The sequence below is a fragment of the Gorilla gorilla genome, chromosome 19, assembly GCF_029281585.2.
Source record: "Gorilla gorilla gorilla isolate KB3781 chromosome 19, NHGRI_mGorGor1-v2.1_pri, whole genome shotgun sequence".
NCBI classification, from domain to species: Eukaryota; Metazoa; Chordata; class Mammalia; order Primates; family Hominidae; genus Gorilla; species Gorilla gorilla.
In genome coordinates, this window is record NC_073243.2 from 82,783,898 (window position 1) to 82,805,098 (window position 21,201).

Below are 21,201 nucleotides of genomic sequence, written 5' to 3' on the forward strand. Positions count from 1 at the left end.
ATTGTAATAATCCATTTTTAAAAATTTACTCACAGAGCAGTCCTTTCGACTTATTCCTCTGCAACACTCTAAGGTGGCCAGTGTTGTTAGAGATCAGAATCTCTCTAATGTGTGGACAGTTGAATATGCACTTGAATTACTATTTATTGGTGGCCTGGTTCCAGAGGCTGTGTGGTTGGCATATAAACTTGGAGACTGGAAGACGTCTGTTTCAATTGGTGTGGCTTTCCAGCTGTTCTGTAAACATGATAGCAATTTCATGAGGTATGGATTTTTAGGCAATTTTAAGATATAGTATGATTGAACTATGTATTTTATATTTCTCTTATTGCTGGTATTTACATTTTATGTGGAATCCTTAGTTCAGCATTGTTCAATGGAACATTCTTTAGTGATAGAAATGTGTTGTCCAGTATGGTAGCCACTCACCACAAGTAACTATTGAAATGCAGCCAGTGAGACCAAGGAATTAAATTTTCAATTTAATTTTAGTTAATTTAAATCAAAATAGCCACATATAGTTAGTGGTTACTGTATTGAACAGCTCAGTGGCTTACTTATTTGTGTTAAAACATTTATTAATAGCCAGGGGCGATGATCGTGCCTGTGGTCCCAACTACTTGGGAGGCTGAGGTGGGAAGATCACTTGAGCGTGGGAGGTCAAGGCTGCAGTGAGCCGTGATCATGTCATTACACGTCAGCCTGGGCAACAGAGTGAGACCCTGTCTCAAAACAAACAAAAACCATTTATTTAGCACACTTATGTGTTAGTAAAGCCCGTGTTTAGGGTAGCAATTAGAAATAAGAATGGGGGGAGTATATTAGGATCATAATCGTGGAGGGTCTTAATACAATATTTCCTTGAATATATCTTTTTTACATGTACGATAGATAAAAAAGTAAATTCTGTTGTTTCTTAAACTTTCATGTTTAGTCCTTGATATGTGAAACCTTTCCTTTTTTTTCAAAATTTGGATTCATTTCCCTTAATTTGATGTCATTTCAGGTCCAAGAAAAAGAGTCTGAATCTACCACTACGTATGACTCCAGCACAGATTTTTCAGGAAAAACTGCAGTGTTTTTTAGGTCAACCAACCTCTTTGGAAGCAAAAAATGAAATGGGCTCGAAATATAAACAGTTTACAGGTGTGTTATGTATGTATAGTCTGACTCGTGTCAGATTAATGTAAACCTTATAATACCTTAAAAAGTTTATACATGTCTACAAATGTATTAACACTTTGAAATAAACATCAAAAATGAAAGTATGATATTTATTTTTATTTTATTTTATTATTTTTTGAGATGGAGTGTTACTCTGCCACTCAGGCTGGAGTGCAGTGGCGTGATCTTAGCTCACTGCAAACTCTACCTGCAGGGTTCAAGCATTTCTCCTGCTTCAGCTTCCCGAGTAGCTGGGATTACAGGCGTGGGCCACCACGTCCGGCTAATTTTTGTAGTGTTTGTAGAGGCAGGGTTTCACCTTGTTGGCCAGGCTGGTCTCAGATTCCTGACCTCAGGTGATCCGCCTGCCTTGGCCTCCCAAAGTATTGGGATTACAGGCATGAGCCACTGCGCCCGGCTGAAAAATGAAAGTATGATATTTATACTTAACCATGGGAACACCCAAAATTGATGCCAGCTTACAATACAAGGGTTGATAACTGAATGATTTTCTGATTTTCCATACATGCCTTTTTTTTTTTTTTTTTAAGTATTAAAGTAGCTTTCTTGATGCCACAGTGTTACAGCTCTCTGACTCCTCCTGCAGAGCAAGGCCACCCCAGAGACTATGTTGAGAGTAGCCTTCATACATACCTTTACACTAATTATATTTCGCTTCATTTGTATCATTTTCTTTTGGAGCTGTAGAATCTCAAGCCTGGAAGGGTACTTAGGAGTGATTTATTTCAACTCTCACCTAGTGCATAAATTATAGATCTTTTTTATTTGAAAAGTTCAAAATGGTATTAAAAAATTAAAAATGATAGAATATTACATGTATTACATGGATTCACACAGGCATCTTATAAAATTTATCTGTTTTACAGTTGGAGAAATTTAGATAAAAAGTAATGAAATCAGTCATTTAATGTCGTATATTTAATGTAAAACCAGGACAACTGTGAGGCCCTTCTGTTTTTATCGGTGCTTTGCTCCAGTAAAGAGTGAGACTTCTAACTCTAGATTGCAAAAACTTATAACGTTTCTGTTTTGAGAGAACCTATAATACTTGGAAATCTGACTATAAACTTTTCTTTGATAATTTTCTGTGCAGTTCTTTTGCTTTAATCAATGAAAAGATGTTACTGTGTGAAAGTTGGATTTTAAAGAAGGGACTAAAATATCCCCAGTCTGAACTTTGAGTTTTGGCAATATGTTGTTTTAAATGATCTGAAAACTCTTCCACGATAAATACATAGATAAAATGTGTTTCTAGATAAAATACAAAAAATATCCACTTAAAGGCCAAGCTTTAAATAAAGTAAGGGGAATTGCCAGAGGTCAGAAACAACAAGCAAATAAAAATTCAAAGGGTTCCATTTCTTTCTCTTTAGCTGCTCTTGAATGAATTCCATTCCATTAAAGAGAAATAGAAACAGGCCCATTCAAATATTCATGTACACAAAAATGTGTACATGAAGCCAGGCGCAGTGGCTCATGCCTGTAATCTCAATGCTTTGGGAGGCTAAGGCCAGCAGATCACTTGAGCCCAGGAGTGCAAGACCAGCTTGGGCAATATGACAAAACCCTGTCTCTACAGAAAATACAAAAATTATCCAGGCGTGGTGGTATATGCCTGTAGTCCCAGCTGCTTGGGAAGCTAACTAAAGTGGGAGAATCCCTTGAGCCTAGGAGGTCAAGTCTGCAGTGAGCCATGATTGTGCCACTTCACTCCAGCCTGGGTGACAGAGTGAGATCCTTGTCTCAAAAAATGAAACAAAACAAATATCCATACATGAATGTTTATAGCAACTTTTTCATAATAGCCAAAATTTGGAAACACCTCAAATGTCCGTCAACTGGTGAATGGATAAGCAAATTCAAGTATATCTTTAAAATGGAATGACAAATAGTGAAGAGGAACAAATTGCTGATAACTTGTGACAACATAGATGAATCACAGAACTGTCATGGTAAGAAGTCCTGAAAGAAGTCAGGAACGAAGACTACGTACTGTATGATTCCATTTCTGTGGCATTCTATAAAAAACAAAACTATAGGAGCAGAAAACAGATCGGGGGTTGCCTGAGAATAAACAGGGAATTGACTACAAAGAAGCATAAGATAACTTTTGGAGTGATAGAAATGTTATTACAAGCCAGTATAGATTTGTTTAATTTTATTGAACTGTATACTTTAAAAAGGATGGATATAGTGTGTAAATTATGTCTCAACCTGATTTAAAAACAAAAACTTCAATAGATGGTTAAAGTTACTAAACCAATTTAGGAGCAAATTTGTGAACTGGAAAAGATGAATCTGAGCTATTCATCTGAGCTATTATATATATATAAAATATATAAAGAAAGATAAATATATACAAAATAGATAGGGACATAGATTTGAAAAATATGAAAGAGAAGTTAAGCTTTGTAGAACACACAACAGAGAGACAACATATATTTAATTGGAATTCCAGTATAACCACACCCAATGCTGGATAGTGGCTACCTAAGTTGAATATAGCAAAAATGTTAATATCAGACAAGGATGAGAAGTCAGTACATGAGTGTTTGACATATTCTGTACTTTCATATATTCTATATTTTACGGTATGCTTAAAATATTTCATAGTAGAAAAATCCCTGAGTTTCCAGTTCTACCACCACATCTCCTTGCATTTTGCCTTTTGGAACATGTGCACATATATATATAGATATTTGCATAGTTGAAGCCGTACTATACATATGACTATTTTGTGTTTTCCTGTTTCCTTCATAAGTCATTTTTATTAACTTATTATTACAAAGTACTATCATGTACTATTAAGAAAAGGAAAAATGGCCCGGCACGGTGGTCATGTCTGTAATCCCAGGACTTTAGGAGGCTAGGTGGATCACCTGAGATCAGGAGTTCAAGACCAGCCTGGCCAACATGGTGAAACCTCATCTCTACTAAAAATACAAAAATTAGCCTGGATAGTGTGTGCCTGTAATCCCAGCTACTCAGGAGGCTTAGGTGGGAGAATTGGTAGAACCTGGGAGGCGGAGGTTGCAGTGAGCCGAGATCCTGCCACTGCACTTCACACTCCAGCCTGGGTGACAGAGTGAGACTCCATCTCAAAAAAAAAAAAAAAAAAAAAAAAGGAAAAGTTACTCTCACACAATCTTGTATATTATTTTGGTGTCTTTCTTGACATTCTTTTCCCATTACTATTTTTTCAATTATTTTTGACTCAGAACTACATTTTAAGAATATTTTTATTGTATAGTTGTTTATACAATATCTTGTATAAAAATGTCTCATATTCTTACCTATAATCTCAAAGTAACAAGATAGTTTGTAATTTCTGTCTGTAAGTTTGGATGGTTGTATGTCAACCAATGTGTTCATTCTTGACAATGAATGTATTTAGATTTGAAATTTTTTCCTACAAAATGGATAAGAAGTTTAATACAAGCTTTAACTATTTTACCGAATTTTTGTATTTGATAGATCCCATTGAAGAGGAAGATGCAAATCTGCTATTTGGTTCAGTACAAGAAGTACTGAAAGCATCAGTTATGGCCGATGCAGATATTCTTTCGGAGACATTTCAACTTCTGATAGACTCTGCCAAGGACTTCAGTAAAAGACTGTGGGGCTTAGTGCCATTCGGCTTGTATCTTCCAGCTCCTCCATTGTACTGTCCCCAGCCAGCTATTCTTAGTGAAGTAAGCTTATAGCATTAACTTTTAAATTAATTTAAAGTTGATTTTGTCGAGTTTTTAAAATAATTAACTTGATAATAATCATCAGGTTAAAAATTCAAGCTCTAAAGACAAACTTTTAGATCCCAGCTTTGCTGTTCACTAATTGTATAATCTTAGGGAATGTACTAAACTGCTGTTTAAGTTTCCATATCGGTTAAATGCAGATGATAATAGTACCTCTCATGGCATTTCTGTGAGGATTGAGATATCCTGTAAAATCTTCTAGCTCAGGACCTGGGACATATAGTAATTATTCAATAAATGTTAAAATTATTGTAACAATATAGCACAATTAATCTTAATATCCAGACTTTTAAAAATTAGGCATTTTTTAGGCTAACAAATGAAATAATGAGTGTCAGAATTAGAAGCCATACGTTATTTCAGTCTCTTATTTATCTGTCTTTGCCTTTTTTGGAAGACTTGGCTGGGTGTAGTAGCTCACACCTGTAATCCCAGAACTTGGGAGGCCAAGGCGGGAAGATTGCTTGAGTCAAGGAGTTTGAGACCAGCCTGAGCAACATGGCAAAACCCTGTCTCTATAAAATATACAAAAATTAGCTGGGCATCGTGGCATGTGCCTGTAGTCTCAGCTACTCAGTAGGCTGAGGTGGGTAGATGGCTTGAGCCCGGGAGGTAGAGGTTGTAGTGAGCTGAGATCGCACCACTGCACTCCAGCCTGGGTGACAGAGCAAAACTCTGTCTCAAAAAAGAAAAGAAAGACTTATTTTTATTTGACTTTGGTTTAAAAGGTTTTTCTTTTCCTACACTATTCAATTGATAGTTCTATATTATAAATACTATATTCCTAAAAAACATTTTTATCTGCTCTTATTAAAAAATCATAACATTATAGTTAGCTGGTTTTAAGATTTAAAGTGTTATTATAAATTACTTACATTTAGATTTTTAAGTGTTTGATTAACACTTTGAAGTGTTTCTGGGTATTATTTTTTTACTACCTCCTGTTTCAATATTGGCGATTTCTACCTCTAGTTTTTTATTTCTCATTTGTTCGATTTGGTTATATTTCAGTAGTCTAAAACATTTTACTTGTTGATTTTACAAATGGAAGGAATAAAAAGTCCATGGCATTTCTCAATAATTCATCTTTCCTCTTGCATCTGAGTCTTTAGTAATTGGTTTAGAAATTTGAAATGACATTTAAAGTTTTTTGGATAGCCTATGCAGATAATAGTTCCAGTAGTTTGAGTGGTTACTGCCTTTAGTAGTGCTTCATTTTATTCTTTTTTATTAAAGCAATTCTCCTTGGTAAGATTTCTTCTAAATGTCACCGTATATCAGTTAGAGCCCCTTGTGTTGCAAGTAATAAAACACTTGGTCAAAATGGTTTAAACAATAAAGGCATTTATTGGTTCACATGATGAAGAAACCTAGTTGTAGGGCAGGTTTCTGATTTAGTTATGTTACCAAAGACTTGGGCTCTGTCTTTTGCTCTAGTTTGTTTTCTGAGGTGTCATCTTCACCTGAAGACTAGCTCTCCTTGTGGGAGCAGAATGGCCACTAACAGCTTCTAAGGATGCCTTGTCCATGTCCATGGGCACAGTGATTGAGACAAAGAGAAGTGGCAAAATTATTTCTCTCCCAGCATTCCAAGCAAGAGGATTGAGATTCACTCTTAGTGAGACTGGCTTGGGTCACATGCGTGTCCTCTAAACAGTCACTGTGGCTAGGCTTAACACAAGGTACTGCTTGGCCCGTGAATAGATCCTTCCTTGAGGTGGGATGAGCTTTCCCTCAATCATATGAGCCATGTAGGAGATGGGCAGATACTCAAAAACTGAGTACTGTTAAGAAGTGGGCAGGGAAGAAGGATGTTGGGGAAGCAGATGTTTACAATGCTCACATTATCTCATTTTCTGGGAAAATAATCTTTAGCTACTGGTTTGAATAGCATTTATTCAACAAACATTTATTGGGTCCTACTATGTATCAGACTTGAGTGTGAACACTGTGGCCATATGAAGACAAATGACAAGGCCCTTCCTTCCTCTTGGGAGTTCTTAGTACAGTGGGATACAGGTATAAATTGATATGGAATCAATTGGTGAAAGCTACAGTAGAAGTGTCAACAAAGTGCTGTTGTAGCACAGAGGGATGGGCTTCACAGAGGAAGTAACATTGAAATATAAGTAGGATTCTTCCCAGCAGAGGAAGAGAAAAGGGATTCTGCTTAGATGGACCTCTCTGTAACATCCCACCAATGGAGTCTGGAGTAGCGGGCTTTAACTGTTCTAGCGTAAGACTGGGAACAAGGGTCAGCTTATCCCTTTACGTTGAGGGGAGATAAACATTTCTCAATTCTAGAAATAGCCATAGTTGAAATCTCAGAGCCCATGCCTCAGAATTTCCTTTGTAAATCTCCAGGAACATCCTAGTTTGAGAAGCAGTGAGCATCATTAGCCTATCTTTTTTTTTTTTTTTTTTTGAGACAGGGTGTCCCTGTGTGGCCCAGGCTTGAGTGCAGTGATGCAATCATGGCTCACTTCAGCTTCCAACTCCTGAGCTCAAGCAGTCCTCCTGCTTCAGCCTTCCAAAGTGCTGAGATTACAGGAGTGAGCCACTGTGCCCAGCCTCATTAGCCTATCTTTATTTTCATTTTAACATTCTAAATTTTCTCATTACTAGCCACTAAAATGGATTGTTTTATTTTCCTCAGGAAGATGGTGATGATCTTCTTTTAAAAGCTGAAAAAAATAATCGCCAGAAGGTATCTGGAATCCTTCAGCGTGTTCTCCTGCTTTTCCGGGCGGCTCAGTGTTCTTTTCCTGTAGCACAGTGGTATATCTTGCAGTTGAGGTGGGCAAGAAAAGTCATGCAGAAGGTATGGAAATATCTTAGTCATTTACATGCTGTGTTAACTGAAATATACTCATATTTATATTATTGTTTTTATAATTGTTATATTTTCCCAAGGAGTCCTGCCCTATAAATCCATAGATTTCAGATTTATTCATAAACAAACAGACCAGATTCTTCCTGTTGAAAGGTGAGGACTCTGAACAGGGTCTCTAGGTTAGTTCCACCATGTCTAGCAAAAGATAGTGTAATCTAGTCCATTAATTCCAGGCAATTACAGTTATTTTTTTCCAACTCCCCTGTCATTAAAGATTGAAACTCAGTCCAGGGCTTTCTCCCAGTTCTCCTTGAGGTGTTGTCTGTGTTCTGTGGGGCCTTCTGTGGGTTCAGAGAATGGAAAGTTATAGTTCATTCTCGTCTGTTTCCATCCGGTAGCCTCCACTAGTCAGGGTCTCCCCCTTGCTATTTTCTGAGATGTGCAATTCAGTTTGATTCCCAGGTGTTCATCCCCTTCTATATTGACTTCAGCTGAGCTGTCGCTTCATTCTTATCAGATATCTAGCCAGATAGGACACCTGGTAGGTCTCTTTATCTAGCTGAAAATCCTTTATATGCCTGCTGTCTCTCTTGGAAATGTGGAAATAAATTTCATCATCTCCAAATGTTTTTAATTCAGCCTAATTAAAATTAAATTAATTCAGCCTAATTAAAACAATGTAATTATTTTTAGTAGGAACCTTTGGAGAGACTTTTAGATAACTTTGAGAAGTGATCTAAAAGTATTTTTGAAACACAATGGAAACTGAAAGTAGATAGTGGTTGGTTGCCGGGGTTAGGGAGAGGAGGAAGTGGACAGTGACTACTTTTGTTTTTCTTTTTGGGGTGATGAAAATGACCTGGAATTAGACAGTGATGATGGTTGCCTAACTTTGTGAATATACTAAAAACCACTAATTGTACACTTTTAAAAGATGACTTTGATGGTATGTGAGTTATAGCTCAATTAAAAAATGGTGCTGAAACAAAGATTCTGAACCATATTAGTTTTCTATTACTACCCTACCAAATTAACACAAATTTAGCAGCTCAAAATAGCAGCCATTGAATATCCCACAGGTTCTGTGCATCAGAACCACCACAGGGTGGTTCAGCTAGGTCTCTGCTTAGAGTCTCACAAGGCCAATCAAGGTGGCAGCGGGGCTACATTCCTTTCTAGAGGCACTAGGGGAACATCCGTTTCCAGGTGCATTCAGATTGTTGGCAGAATTCAGTTGCATGTGGCTGTAGAACTGTGGTCCCCCATTTCTTTGCTGGCTCTCTCTCTCTCTACCTCTTAGTACCATCCTGGTAGTAAATGCCATTAATGTATTTGACAAGAAGTCTGTCATTAGCATGCTTCCCAGGAGATTTGATTAGATTGTGTCTTTCTGGAAGTGACTAGCAGAAGGAGAAAATCAATTGCAAGCCTGCTGTTAATGCTTCCTTCCCAGGTTTATGTCTCTTAGAGCCCTTTCCTGAAACGTGGAAATAAATTTTATCATCTCCAAATATATTTAAATCAGCCTGTTATCTGTAGAAGCTCCCCTCTTTTTATTCTTGATTTGTTAAAAAAAACTAGGTAATTTTTCCTGCACCATATTCTAGATTTGTCTGATCGTTTCTTCATTTAGTGTCGCTTAGCTTGTTTCTCTTTCTTTTTTTTTTACCCCTGTAACCCGGTCATTGAGGTAGAGAGGTTTAAATAGATTGAAGTTCAAATTTTCTTTTTTTTTTTCCTTTTTTCTTTTTTGAGACAGCATCTCACTCCATCGCCCAGGCTGGGTGCAGTGGCATGGTCTCGGCTCACCGCAACCTCCGGCTCCCGGGTTTAAGTGATTCTCCTGCCTCAGCCTCCTGAGTACCTGGGACTACAGGCGCCTGCCACCTCGCCCAACTAATTTTTGTGTTTTTAGTAGAGATGGAGTTTCACCATGTTGGCCGGGCTGGGCTCAAACTTGACATCAAGTGATCTGCCCACCTCGGCCTCCCTAAAGTGCTGGGATTACAGGTGTGATCCACCTCGCTTGGCCTCAAATTTTTTTAGAAATGAATCTTTCATAAGTATTGTGCACTTCTTTCTCGCACGTGGCACATGTGTTTGCTTATTTTAATTTTAAGGATGAGGAGATTGAGTTTGGATCGTGTCACACCCTCTATCAAGTATCCCCGTCAACCCCTCAGCTTTTTACTCTGTTAGCATTTACTAATGATCCTTGCCTAGAGTCATTATTAGGGGTTGCCAAATGGTGTCTTTCTAATTCTGCCATTTATAGATTAGTTTTTTAAAAGTTATGTATGTAGGCATAATCTTTTTGTATTTGTTTTAGTTACTGTACACAGCTTTATTTAGGATAAAATTAAGATTCTTAAATTTCTTTATTTTCTTTGCTATGCCAGTGAGGAAAGTCAGGGAAGAATAGCATTAAATTCTTCTTATACAGGCAAAATTGTGACAAGAGAGTGCAAATGATTTACTTAGAACCTTTTTTTTTTTTTTGAGATAAGAAGCTAGTGACTTTCCTGAATTAAATTTGTAAGTTTCTGAAAATATAGCTGATTTCATGTGCTGTGTTTTCCATTCTGTGTGGCTTATCTTACCTGCCTGATTCTTTTATAGTTTCTTTTAAAAGTGATTTATACTGCTGATAATTAACATATTCGGTTATTCTTTACTTTTAGATTCGAATGAAAGGATCCCTTCCTTCACTGAGTCCTTTTCCTCAGTCATTACTTAATTACTGTAAAGGAGGTATCGCATTTTTTAGACCTGGAGCAGCTGGAGACCACAAGCTTGATGAAGTTTCCATTAGAGCAATAGGTTTGTCCAAAATGAACTGCTTGCTTAGAGTATGAATGATGGTATATTTTTCATTTGATTTGGGAAAGTATTGACTCTTCAAAGTACAGTATGCTCTGATATTTTACTTTGTGTTTACAAGTAAATATTGTACTTCAACAGCTATGTGTATATATATATGATATATATGATAGTAAGTCAGAAATTTCTTATATAAACAAATTGTGATACCTATTACCTTATGTCATGCTTCATTATTTAACCGAATTTTTTTTTTTTTTGAGACAGAGTCTGGCTCTGTTGCCCAGTCTGGAGTGCAGTGGCATGATCTTAACTCACTGCAACACACCTCCTGGGCTGAACCTATCCTTCCACCTCAGCCTCCTGAGTAGCTGGGATGACAGGTGCACACCACCACACCCAGCTAATTTTTGTATTTTTTGTAGAGGCAGGGTTTTGCCATGTTGCCTAAGCTGATCTTGAACTCCTTAGCTCAAGCAGTCTACCTGCCTTGGCCTCCCAAAATGTTGGGATTGCAGGCATGAGCCATTGCGCCTGACCTGAATTAATTTCTTAATTCATGGTCTATGTCCAGTTATTTGCATAACAAGTTTAAAAAGAAGTAAAACTTTAGATATCATTTCACTCTTTCCTCCTTAATCCTTCCTTAATCCTTACCAGTTCTATTTATATTAAGCCCTGATCTTATCTTTTTTTTTTTTTTTTTTTTTTTTGAGATGGAGTCTTGCTCTGTCTCCCAGGCTGGAGTGCAGTGGCGTGATCTCGGCTCACTGCAAGCTCTGCCTCCAGGGTTCCCAATATTCTCCTGCCTCAGCCTCCCAAGTAGCTGGGACTGCAGGCACCCGCCACCGTGCCTGGCTAATTTTTTTTTGTATTTTTTAGTAGAGACGGGGTTTTACCGTGTTAGCCAGGATGGTCTTGATCTCCTGACCTCGTGATCCACCTGCCTCGGCCTCCCAAAGTGCTGGGATTACAGGTGTGAGCCACCGCGCCTGGCCAGCCCTGATTTTATCTTTAGACTTTGATTAAAATGTTTATTTTAGAGCTGGGCACAGTGGTGTAATCCGAGGTACTTGGGAGGCTGAGGTAGGAGGTTGCTTGAGCCTAGGGGTTTGAGGGTCTTGTGTGCAATGATTGTACCTGTGAATAGCCACCGCATTCCAGCCTGGGCAACGTAGTGAGAGCCTGTCCCTAAAAAAAAAAAAAAAAAAAGTGTATTCTTAACTCACTCACCCTTAGTATAATCTTACATGTCCTGGGGCTCAGATTGTCTGTTTTTCCAACTGAAACGGCATTGAAATGCTTCTTGATTGCTCCTCTCACCTGTCATGAGCTTAGTTTCATAGACTCTTCATTCAGGTAACAAAAGGGCCAGGCAGGTGTCATCTGGAAAAGTATGTACAATCTCATTTATTTCTTAAAAATCTAGGTCTGTAAGAAGTGAGTTAAATTCACAATAATCCCAGTTAAAAGATATTTGCTCATAAATAGGGACGTAGTCCTTTGAAATGACTTAAAGATTTGAACACATGTTTTTAATATTTTCATTTTGATCCTGAGTTCTACTGTTTAATTATTCTTTTTTTTTTTTTTTTTTTTTTTTTTTTTGAGACGGAGTCTCGCTGTCGCCCAGGTTGGAGTGCAGTGGCGCAATCTCGGCTCACTGCAGGCTCCGCCCCCCGGGGTTCACGCCATTCTCCTGCCTCAGCCTCCCGAGTAGCTGGGACTACAGGCGCCCGCCACCTCGCCCGGCTAATTTTTTGTATTTTTAGTAGAGACGGGGTTTCACCGTGTTAGCCAGGATGGTCTCGATCTCCTGACCTCGTGATCCACCCGCCTCGGCCTCCCAGAGTGCTGGGATTACAGGCGTGAGCCACCGCGCCCGGCCTGTTTAATTATTCTTTTGTTTGATTTGGTCTCTTGATTGTTGAGAAGTGATTTGGCTAGATTAAAAAGTTTCCTTTCTGGCTGGGCGTGGTGGCTCATACCTGTAATCCCAGCACTTTGGGAGGATGAGTTGGGCGGATCACAAGTTCAGGAGTTCGAGACCAGCCTGGCCAGCATGGTAAAACCCCGTCTCTACTAAAATATGCAAAAAATTAGCCAGGCATAGTGGTGTGCACCTGTAATCCCAGCTACTCAAGAGGCTGAGGCAGGAGAATCACTTGAACCTGGGAGATGGAGGTTGCAGTGAGCCAAGATTGCACCATTGTACTCCAGCCTGGGTGACAGGACCAGACTCTGTCTCAAAAAAAAAAAAAAAAAAAAAAAAAAAAAAAAAAAAAAAAAAAGAAAAAAAAAAGTTCCTTTCTGGCCAGGTGCAGTGGCTTATGCCTGTAATCTCAGTACTTTGGGGAGGCTGAGGCAGGAGGATTCCTTGCGCCCAGGATTTCTAGGCTGCAGTGAGCTATGATCTTGCTACTGATCTCCAGCCCCGGCGGCAGAGCAAGACCCTGTTTCTTTAAAAAAAACAAAACAAAACAAAAAAAAACAACAAGGTTCTGTTCCCTAGTTTGTTACCTAAAATAGTAGATTTTAACTCTTAATTTTATTTATTTATTTATTTTTGAGATGGAGTCTTATTCTGTCACTCAGGCTGGAGTGCAGTGGCACAATCTCGGCTCACTGTAACCTCCATCTCCTGGGTTCAAGTGATTGTCCTGCCTCAGCTTTCCCAGTAGCTGGGACTATAGGCACCCGCAGCTGCGCCCAGCTAATTTTTGTATTTTTAGTAGATATGGGGTTTTGCCATGTTGGCTAGGCCGGTCTCGAACTCCTGACCTTAGGTAATCCACCTGCCTCAGCCTCCAAAAGTGCTGGGATTACAGGTGTGAGCTACCATGCCTGGCCCAGGATTTCCCACTCTTTTGAAGTTTTTTTATTACGGAAAATTTAAACCAAAGTAGAGATGTATAAGCACTCGAGTACCTCTCACCCACTCGCAACAATTGTCAACACATGAAAGCAAATCTGAGTACATCATAAGTACAATAAGTACTTCAGTATATGTAGTGAACAGATGAAGTTTTGTTGTTGTTTTTTTTTTTTTTTTTTTTTTTGAGTTGGAGTCTTGCTCTGTCGCCCAGGCTGGAGTGCGGTGGCATGCACAATCTCAGCTCACTACAACCTCTGCCTCCAGGTTCAAGCAATTCTCCTGCCTCAGCCTCCTGAGTAGCTGGGATTACAGGCGCGGGCCACCACACCCAGCTAATTTTTGTATTTTTTAGTAGGACGGGGTTTCACCGTGTTGGTCAGGCTGGTCTTGAATTCCTGACCTCGTGATCCACCTGCCTCGGCCTCCCAAAGTGCTGGGATTACAGGCGTGAGCCACTATGCCCGGCCCAGATGAGGTATTTGGTTTTTTTTTTTTTTTTTTTTTGATGGAGTCTAGCTCTGTTGCCCAGGCTGGAGTGCAGTGGCACGCTCTCGGCTCACTGCAAGCTCGGGTTCCCACCATTCTCCTGCCTTAGCCTCCCGAGTAGCTGGGACTACAGGCGCCTGCCACCACACCCAGCTAATTTTTTGTATTTTTAGTAGAGACGGGGTTTCACCGTGTTAGCCAGGATGGTCTCAATCTCCTGACCTCGTGATCTGCCCGCCTTGGCCTCCCAAAGTGCTGGGATTACAGGTGTGAGCCACCGTGCCTGGCCAGATGAGGTATTTTTTAAAACCATAATTCTATTATCATGACTGACAAAATTTACAATAAATCTTTAATATCATATATAGTCAGGCCTGCTTAATGATGGGGCTACGTCCTAAGAAATGTGTCATTAGACAATTTTGTTGTGTGACCATAGGGTATACTTAGACAAAAATAGCCTCGTACACACTGAGGCTATGTGATACGGCCTTTTGCTTCTAGGCTACAAACCTGTACAAGAGGATTGCTTGAGCCTAGGAGTTCAAGGCTATTGTATGCAATGATTGCGCCTGTGAATAGCCACTGCACTCCAGCCTAGGCAACATAGTGAGACCCTGTCTCTAAAAAGAAGTGTTGCCATATTGAATACTGCAGTACTGAATACAGAATGTGACTACACTGAATACTGTAGGCAGTTTTAACACAATGGTAAATACTTGTATATATAAACATATCTAAACATTGAAAAGGTACAGTAAAAATACAGTATAAAAGATTTTTAAAAATGGTAAGTATGGGGCACTTACCATGAATGGTGCTTACAGGACTGGAAGTTTTTGCCCCAGGGGAGTCAGTGAGTGGGTGGTGAGTTAATTTGAAGGCCTGGGACGTTTCTATACACTACTGTAGACTTTATAAACACTGTACACTTAGGCTATACTAAATTTATCAAAAATATTTTTCTTCCATAATAAATTAACCATAGATTATTGTAATGTTTTTACTTTATGAACTTAAAAAAAAATTAAAACCTTTTTGACTCTTGTAATCATACTTGGCTGAAGAGACATACAGTGGCATAATCACAGCTCACTGCAACCTCAAAAAGTCCTGGGCTCAAAAGATTCTCTAACCTCAGCCCCTTGAGTACTGGGACTACAGGCGTAAGCCACTGTACCAGCTAATTTATTTTTTAGTTTTTGTAGAGATGGGGTCTCTGTTGCCCAGGCTGGAGTGCAGTGGTGCCATCTTGTCTCATTGCAGCCTCTGCCTCCCGGGTTCAGGCATTTTTCCTGCCTCAGCCTCCTGAGTAGCTGGGACAACAGGCGTGTACCACCATACCTGGTAAATTTTTGTATTTTTAGTAGAGACGGGGTTTCACCACGTTGCCCAGGCTGGTCTTGCCCTCCTGAGCTCAAGCGATCCACCTGCCTCTACCTCCCAAAGTGCTGGCTTTTTACAGGTGTGAGCAACTGCGCCTGGCCTAATTTTTTTTATTTGTAAAATAGAGACATGGTCTTACTATGTTGCTCACGTTGGTCTAAACTCCTGGGCTCAATTGATCCTCCCGCCTCAGCCTGCCGAAGTGCTAGGATTACAGGTGTGAGCTACTGTGCTTGGCCAGGCTTTTTTCTATTGAAAAATTTTAAAGTTTATTTTTTACTGTTTAAACTTTTTTTTTTAATTTAAACTAAGACACAACATATTCATTAGTCTAGGCCTACATAGGGTCAGGATCATCAATATCTCTGTCCTCCACCTCCACATCTTGTTCTACTGGAAAGTCTTCAGGGGCAATACCATGCTTGGAGATGTCTTCTCTTATAACAATGCCTTCTTCTAGAATAACTCCTGAAGGACCTGCCTGAGGCTATTTTACAGTTTTTTTTTTTTAGTAAGTAAGAGTATACTCTAAAATAACGATAAAAAACATAGTATAGTAAATAAATAAACCAGTAACAGTTGTTTATTATTATCAGGTATTATGTACTGTATATAATTGTATGGGCTAGATTTTATATGACTGGCAGTGCAGTAGGTGTGTTTACACAGTTGTCACCATAAACATCTGAGTAATGTGTGGACTATGATGTCATGATGTCTCTAGGTGACAGAAATTTTTCAGCTCCATTATAATCTTATGGGCGCACCATAGTATATGCAGTCTGTCATTGACCTGAATGCCATTATGTGGCATCTGACTATATTATCTATCCCATGTTTAAATTTACTTCATAATCTCAAATATGTCTTTTCTATAGTTTTTGAAAAAAAATCTATCCAATCGAGGTCCACCGCACATTGCATTTTGGTTGATATATAAATCTTTCTCTTTTTATAGTGTGATTGTAGCTCACTGCAGCCTTGACCTCCCAGGTTCAAGTGATCCTTCTACCTCAGCCTCCTGAGTAGCTGGGACTACACGTGTGCACCACCAGGCCTGGTTATTTTTTTTTTTTTTCATTTTTTCATAAAGACAGGGCCTCGCTTTTTTGCCCCACCAGGCCTGGTTATTATTTTTTTTTCATTTTTTCATAAAGACAGGGCCTCGCTTTTTTGCCCAAGCTGGTCTCGAACTCCTGGGCTCAAGCAGTCCTACCCTGACCTCCCAAAGTGCTGGGATTACAGGCAGGAGCTACCATGCCTGGCCTATAAGTCCATCTTAATCTATAAAAGTTTCCTTGCCCCCATTCTTTTTCATGCCCTTTATTTATTGTGGAAACTAGATCGTTTGTCTAGTAGAACCCGTTCTATTCTGGTTTCAGTTGGTTACATCTTTTTGGTATTCAAACATTTTTGACCATAATTTAAAATAAGTGCAGATTTTATAGCAAGGTAATACATGCACACACCCATATGAAGTTAGAATGAAAATTTAATGAACTACCTTTACTCTTACTGTGTGCAGTGCACTCTTCTTTTCTTTTCTTTTCTTTTTTTTTTTTGAGACAAAATCTCAAGCCTGTCACCCAGGCTGGAGTGCAATGGCGTGATCTCAGCTCACTGCAATCTCCACCTCCCCGGTTCAAGTGATTCTTCTGCCCCAGCCTCCCAAGTAGCTGGGATTACAGGTGCACACCACCACGCCCAGCTAATTCTTGTATTTTTAGTAGAGATGAGGTTTCACCAGGTTGACCAGGCTGGTCTCGAACTCCTGACCTCAGGTGATACACCCACCTCATCCTCCCAAAGTACTGGGATTACAGGCATGAGCCACCGCGCCTGGCCGCAATGCACGCTTGATATATTCTGTTGTATTCTATTTTAAAAAGATGATTGAGACTCACTGAATTGATTTTATAGCCTAGTAACTAATAAAAGGTTGTAATCCACAGTCTGAAAAACACAGATAAAGGATGTTTTTAGATGAGTTACTGTTTAGTATGTTGCTGCACTGTATCTTGCTAGTTCTTGGCCTTAGTTCTATCCCAGCTTGCCTGTGAAATATGAAATAATGAAACACATCTGTCAGTAATGATGCCTTTCTCAAAAGATTGGGCCATGCTCCCCCGGCAGAATCTATGAGAATCTGATGTGTGGGGTGGGCTGTAGTGTGAAAATGCTCATTGGAGACCCTGATAGTCCCCCTGGGGCCATGTACCCACCATCTTCTCTCACTATTGGGATGAATAGAATGTGTAGAAGACCTGCTTTCTGCCCACTTTCCATAACGTCAAACTGTTCTTTTTGACTTTGTAATATTTATTTTAAAAAGCATATTAAATAGCTCCCTAAAGAAAATGAAAATACTGACTACTAATATAAAAGTCAGTTTATTGTAAAAATAAGGCTTATTTAAAAAATTAAGGCATAGGCTGGGTGCGGTAGCTTATGCCTGTAATCCAAGGCAGGTGGATTACCTGAAGTCAGAAGTTTGAGACCAGCCTGGCCAACATGGTGAAACCCTGTCTCTACTAAAAATACAAAATTAGCCGGGTATGGTGGCACACGCTTGTAGTCCCAGGTACTTGGGAGGCTGAGACAGGCGAATCACTTGAACCTGGGAGGTGGAGGCCAAGATCGCACCACTGCACTCCAGCCTGGGCAAGATAGAGCAAGACTCCGTCTCAAAAAAATAATCATAATAAAATAAATAAAAATAAACAATTAAGGCATAAATGAATGAATGCTAAATTTTAGAATATTATCTTTCTTTCTCCAAAGGAAAAGTTCCTATATTTTTCTTTTTCCAGAGATGGTCTTGCTATTGTGCTGCTAGAAAGAAGCGTGTGCAAGTGTCTTTTTCATGTAATGATTTCTTTTCCTCTGGGATTTTTGGATCAAATGGTAGATCTACTTTTAGTTTTTTAAGGAATCTTCACACTGTTTTCCGTAGTGGTTGTACTAGTTTACGTTTTCACCAGCAGTGTAAAAGTGTTTCCTTTTCACCACATCCATGCCAACATGGAGGCTGGTCTCAAACTCCTGGGCTCAAACGATCCTCCCACCTCAGGTGTCCAAGTAGCTAGGAGACAAGGTCTTGCTCTGTCTACAGAGCCTACACCACCCCGTTGAAAAGGTCCTATTAACCATAGAACATGAGATGGTTTTCACTTAATTGGTCATATGTTAACTATAATAGAAATTTAAGATTAGCAGAAGAGTGAAAACTTGTTTTGATAGCTGGATTGTGAGCCTGTGCATTGTGTATAGTTAAATCCTGATGCTCCATACAATGGAACACCATATTGGCAACAAGAAGACTTAGTATATTACCATGTGAAAAGATATCTAAGATATAGTAGGTGAAAAAAAAGCTAGTTGCAAAGCAGCATACATAGTATGATTTTATATATCTTTGTGTACTTGTATTGCTTTTAATAAAAAATTATTTACTATTAGAAATAGTTTTTAGTATTAAAAATGTTTAAACATAAATGAATATCTGTTAGTGACTTATAAGTCAGTCTCCATGACTTTTATATAAGGACTTTTATATAAATTTACAATGAGCATGTGTTCATTTTATAATTAGTGAAATAAAGACCTTTATTTTGAAAAAAATGATCAGCAGAGGTGGAGTTGTTATAATATTAATGTACATACTCATATGATTTTCTTTCATATTTGTGTTCCTGCTTTAGGTTGCTTCAGAGAACTTTGTGCTCTGTGTTGGATGCTGCATGTCCGTGATAAGTTATCCTATAGTTGCAGGCAATATCAGAAAGCAAGAGAAAATGTAAAAGGAGAAAAGGTATTTACCAGGGCAAAAATAAGAAAAATGAACACACGTTACTTGGGAAATTATTGTTTAAAAGAAGATTTTATTGTTTGTAGCAAAACTTTCTTTTGAACTCATTCTGGTCTACCATCTAAACTAAAAAGGAAATGAATGTTTTTCAATATCCTTTTAGGACCTTGAAGTGGAGTTTGATTCTTGTATGATTGAGCACTGTCTTAGTGCGGTGGAATGGGCTTATAGAATGCTGCCTTTCTCTCGGTTTTTTAATATGGAAGAACTTATTCAGGATATAATTTTGAGCCTTATTGGAGAACTGCCACCAATCAGAAAGGTAATGTGCTTGTAGGTGAAAGTAAACTACATCAGAATCAGAGACTTTAAAAGATTTTTATTTAATTTTAATTAAGGATGATGTTGCCTTTCTTTGGCTTATTTCACTTAGCATAATATCTTGTGGGTTCAAAAAGATAAATACTGTAGGACCTCACTTGTGTGTGGAATATAAAAATGTTAAACTCACGGAAGCAGAGAGTGGAATGGTGGTTGTCAGAGGCTGGGGATGTGGTGGAAATGGGGAGATCTTGGTCAAAGGGTACAACCTTTCAGTTATAAGATGAATAAGTTCTAGGGATCCAATGTACAATATAGTGACAATAGTTTTTTTTTTTTTTTTTTTTTTTTGAGACGGAGTCTCGCTCTGTCACCCAGGCTAGAGTGCAGTGGCGCGATCTCGGCTCACTGCAAGCTCCGCCTCCCGGGTTCACGCCATTCTCCTGCCTCAGCCTTCCGAGCAGCTGGGACCACAGGCGCCCGCCAACACGCCCGGCTAATTTTTTGTATTTTTTTAGTAGAGACGGGGGTTTCACCACGTTAGCCAGGATGGTCTCGATCTCCTGACCTCGTGATCCGCCCGCCTCGGCCTCCCGAAGTGCTGGGATTACAGGCGTGAGCCACCGCGCCGGGCTATAGTGACTATAGTTAATCGTAGTGTATTGTTTACCTGAAATTTGATAAGGGAGGATATTACAATGGTAAATGTGTGTATTGATGGATGTGCTAATTAATTCGACTATGGAAATCAGCACAGGATGTATACGTATATTAAATCATCACATTGTACACCTTGAATATACACAGTTTTTGTCAATTACATATTTTAAAATAAAAAAGTAAGTTGATACTAAACTCCTATTAGCAGACAGATGCTCAGAGAGAGGCTTTGACCTGACTTCAAAAGATTAGTAAGAAACGTGCATTTATATTTTGAGTTAAAATAAAATATTTGTGGAATGGAAGAAAAAAAAGAATGATGTTTCTCATAAAACTTAAACAATTTTTTTTCTAAAGGTAGCAGAAATTTTCGTGAAAGCATTTCCCTATCCTGAGGACGTGAGGGTTCCTTTAAGAGACAAATATCACTCTCTTCACCAGAGACTCAGACACTGTGTTGTGAAAGGTATTATTTGTTGTTTCTCAGATAGCTGATAGATAAATTGCGGAAGATTCCCTTTTTGTTTTGAAAATATTTATTTACTGTTGCTTATGTGTCTATGCATTTTTGCCTCTTCCTTGAGATAGGAGTATGAGAAGGTAGAAACATTTCTCCATTGCAGAAAGACTAATCTCTTGCTTTGGAACCAGATGAAGCTGACTTTGGCTCATGGCTCTGTCAGTCAGTAACTGTGCGATCCTAGGCAAGTTGCTCAGTCTCTCTGAGCCTCATATCTTTATTTGTAAAGTGGGCATAGTATTACCTGCTTTATGATGTGTATTCAGAGAGGATTAAGTAAGATAATATAAAATGAGCATATAGTACTTTGTATATTGCAAGTATTTGTTGAAAACAAGTAATTTCCCTCTATGGTTATTTATGCTTCTCATGTTGTTCTTCAAAATTAGAATACACACATTTCTTATTGTGGTAAAATGCGTATAATATAAAATTTACCATTTTAGCCATTTAAAATACGCAATTCATTGACATTAAGTACATTTACAATGTTGCGGAATTTTTAAAGAATTAAAATTACCCTGCTTTTTAGAACTATAATTCAGTATTTTA

At 38.8% G+C, this 21,201-nt stretch overlaps 1 protein-coding gene across 5 annotated transcripts in view; it reads left to right on the top strand.

Annotated features, from left to right (window-relative positions):
• LOC115933270 (ciliogenesis and planar polarity effector 1-like) overlaps nt 1–21,201 on the top strand; it is a 133,045-nt gene that overhangs the window by 44,062 nt on the left and 67,782 nt on the right. For all 5 annotated transcript variants that reach the window (XR_010131788.1, XR_010131791.1, XR_010131789.1 and 2 more), the window contains exons 13-20: nt 36–264; nt 1,007–1,146; nt 4,660–4,877; nt 7,597–7,761; nt 10,455–10,593; nt 19,042–19,151; nt 19,312–19,470; nt 20,487–20,595. Coding sequence is in view for 1 of the 5 variants with exons in the window: in XM_055367915.2 (XP_055223890.2) it covers nt 36–264; nt 1,007–1,146; nt 4,660–4,877; nt 7,597–7,761; nt 10,455–10,593; nt 19,042–19,151; nt 19,312–19,470; nt 20,487–20,595 (1,269 nt within the window). In the remaining 4 variants the exon portion in view is untranslated. The remainder of the gene's footprint in view (nt 1–35; nt 265–1,006; nt 1,147–4,659; nt 4,878–7,596; nt 7,762–10,454; nt 10,594–19,041; nt 19,152–19,311; nt 19,471–20,486; nt 20,596–21,201) is intronic.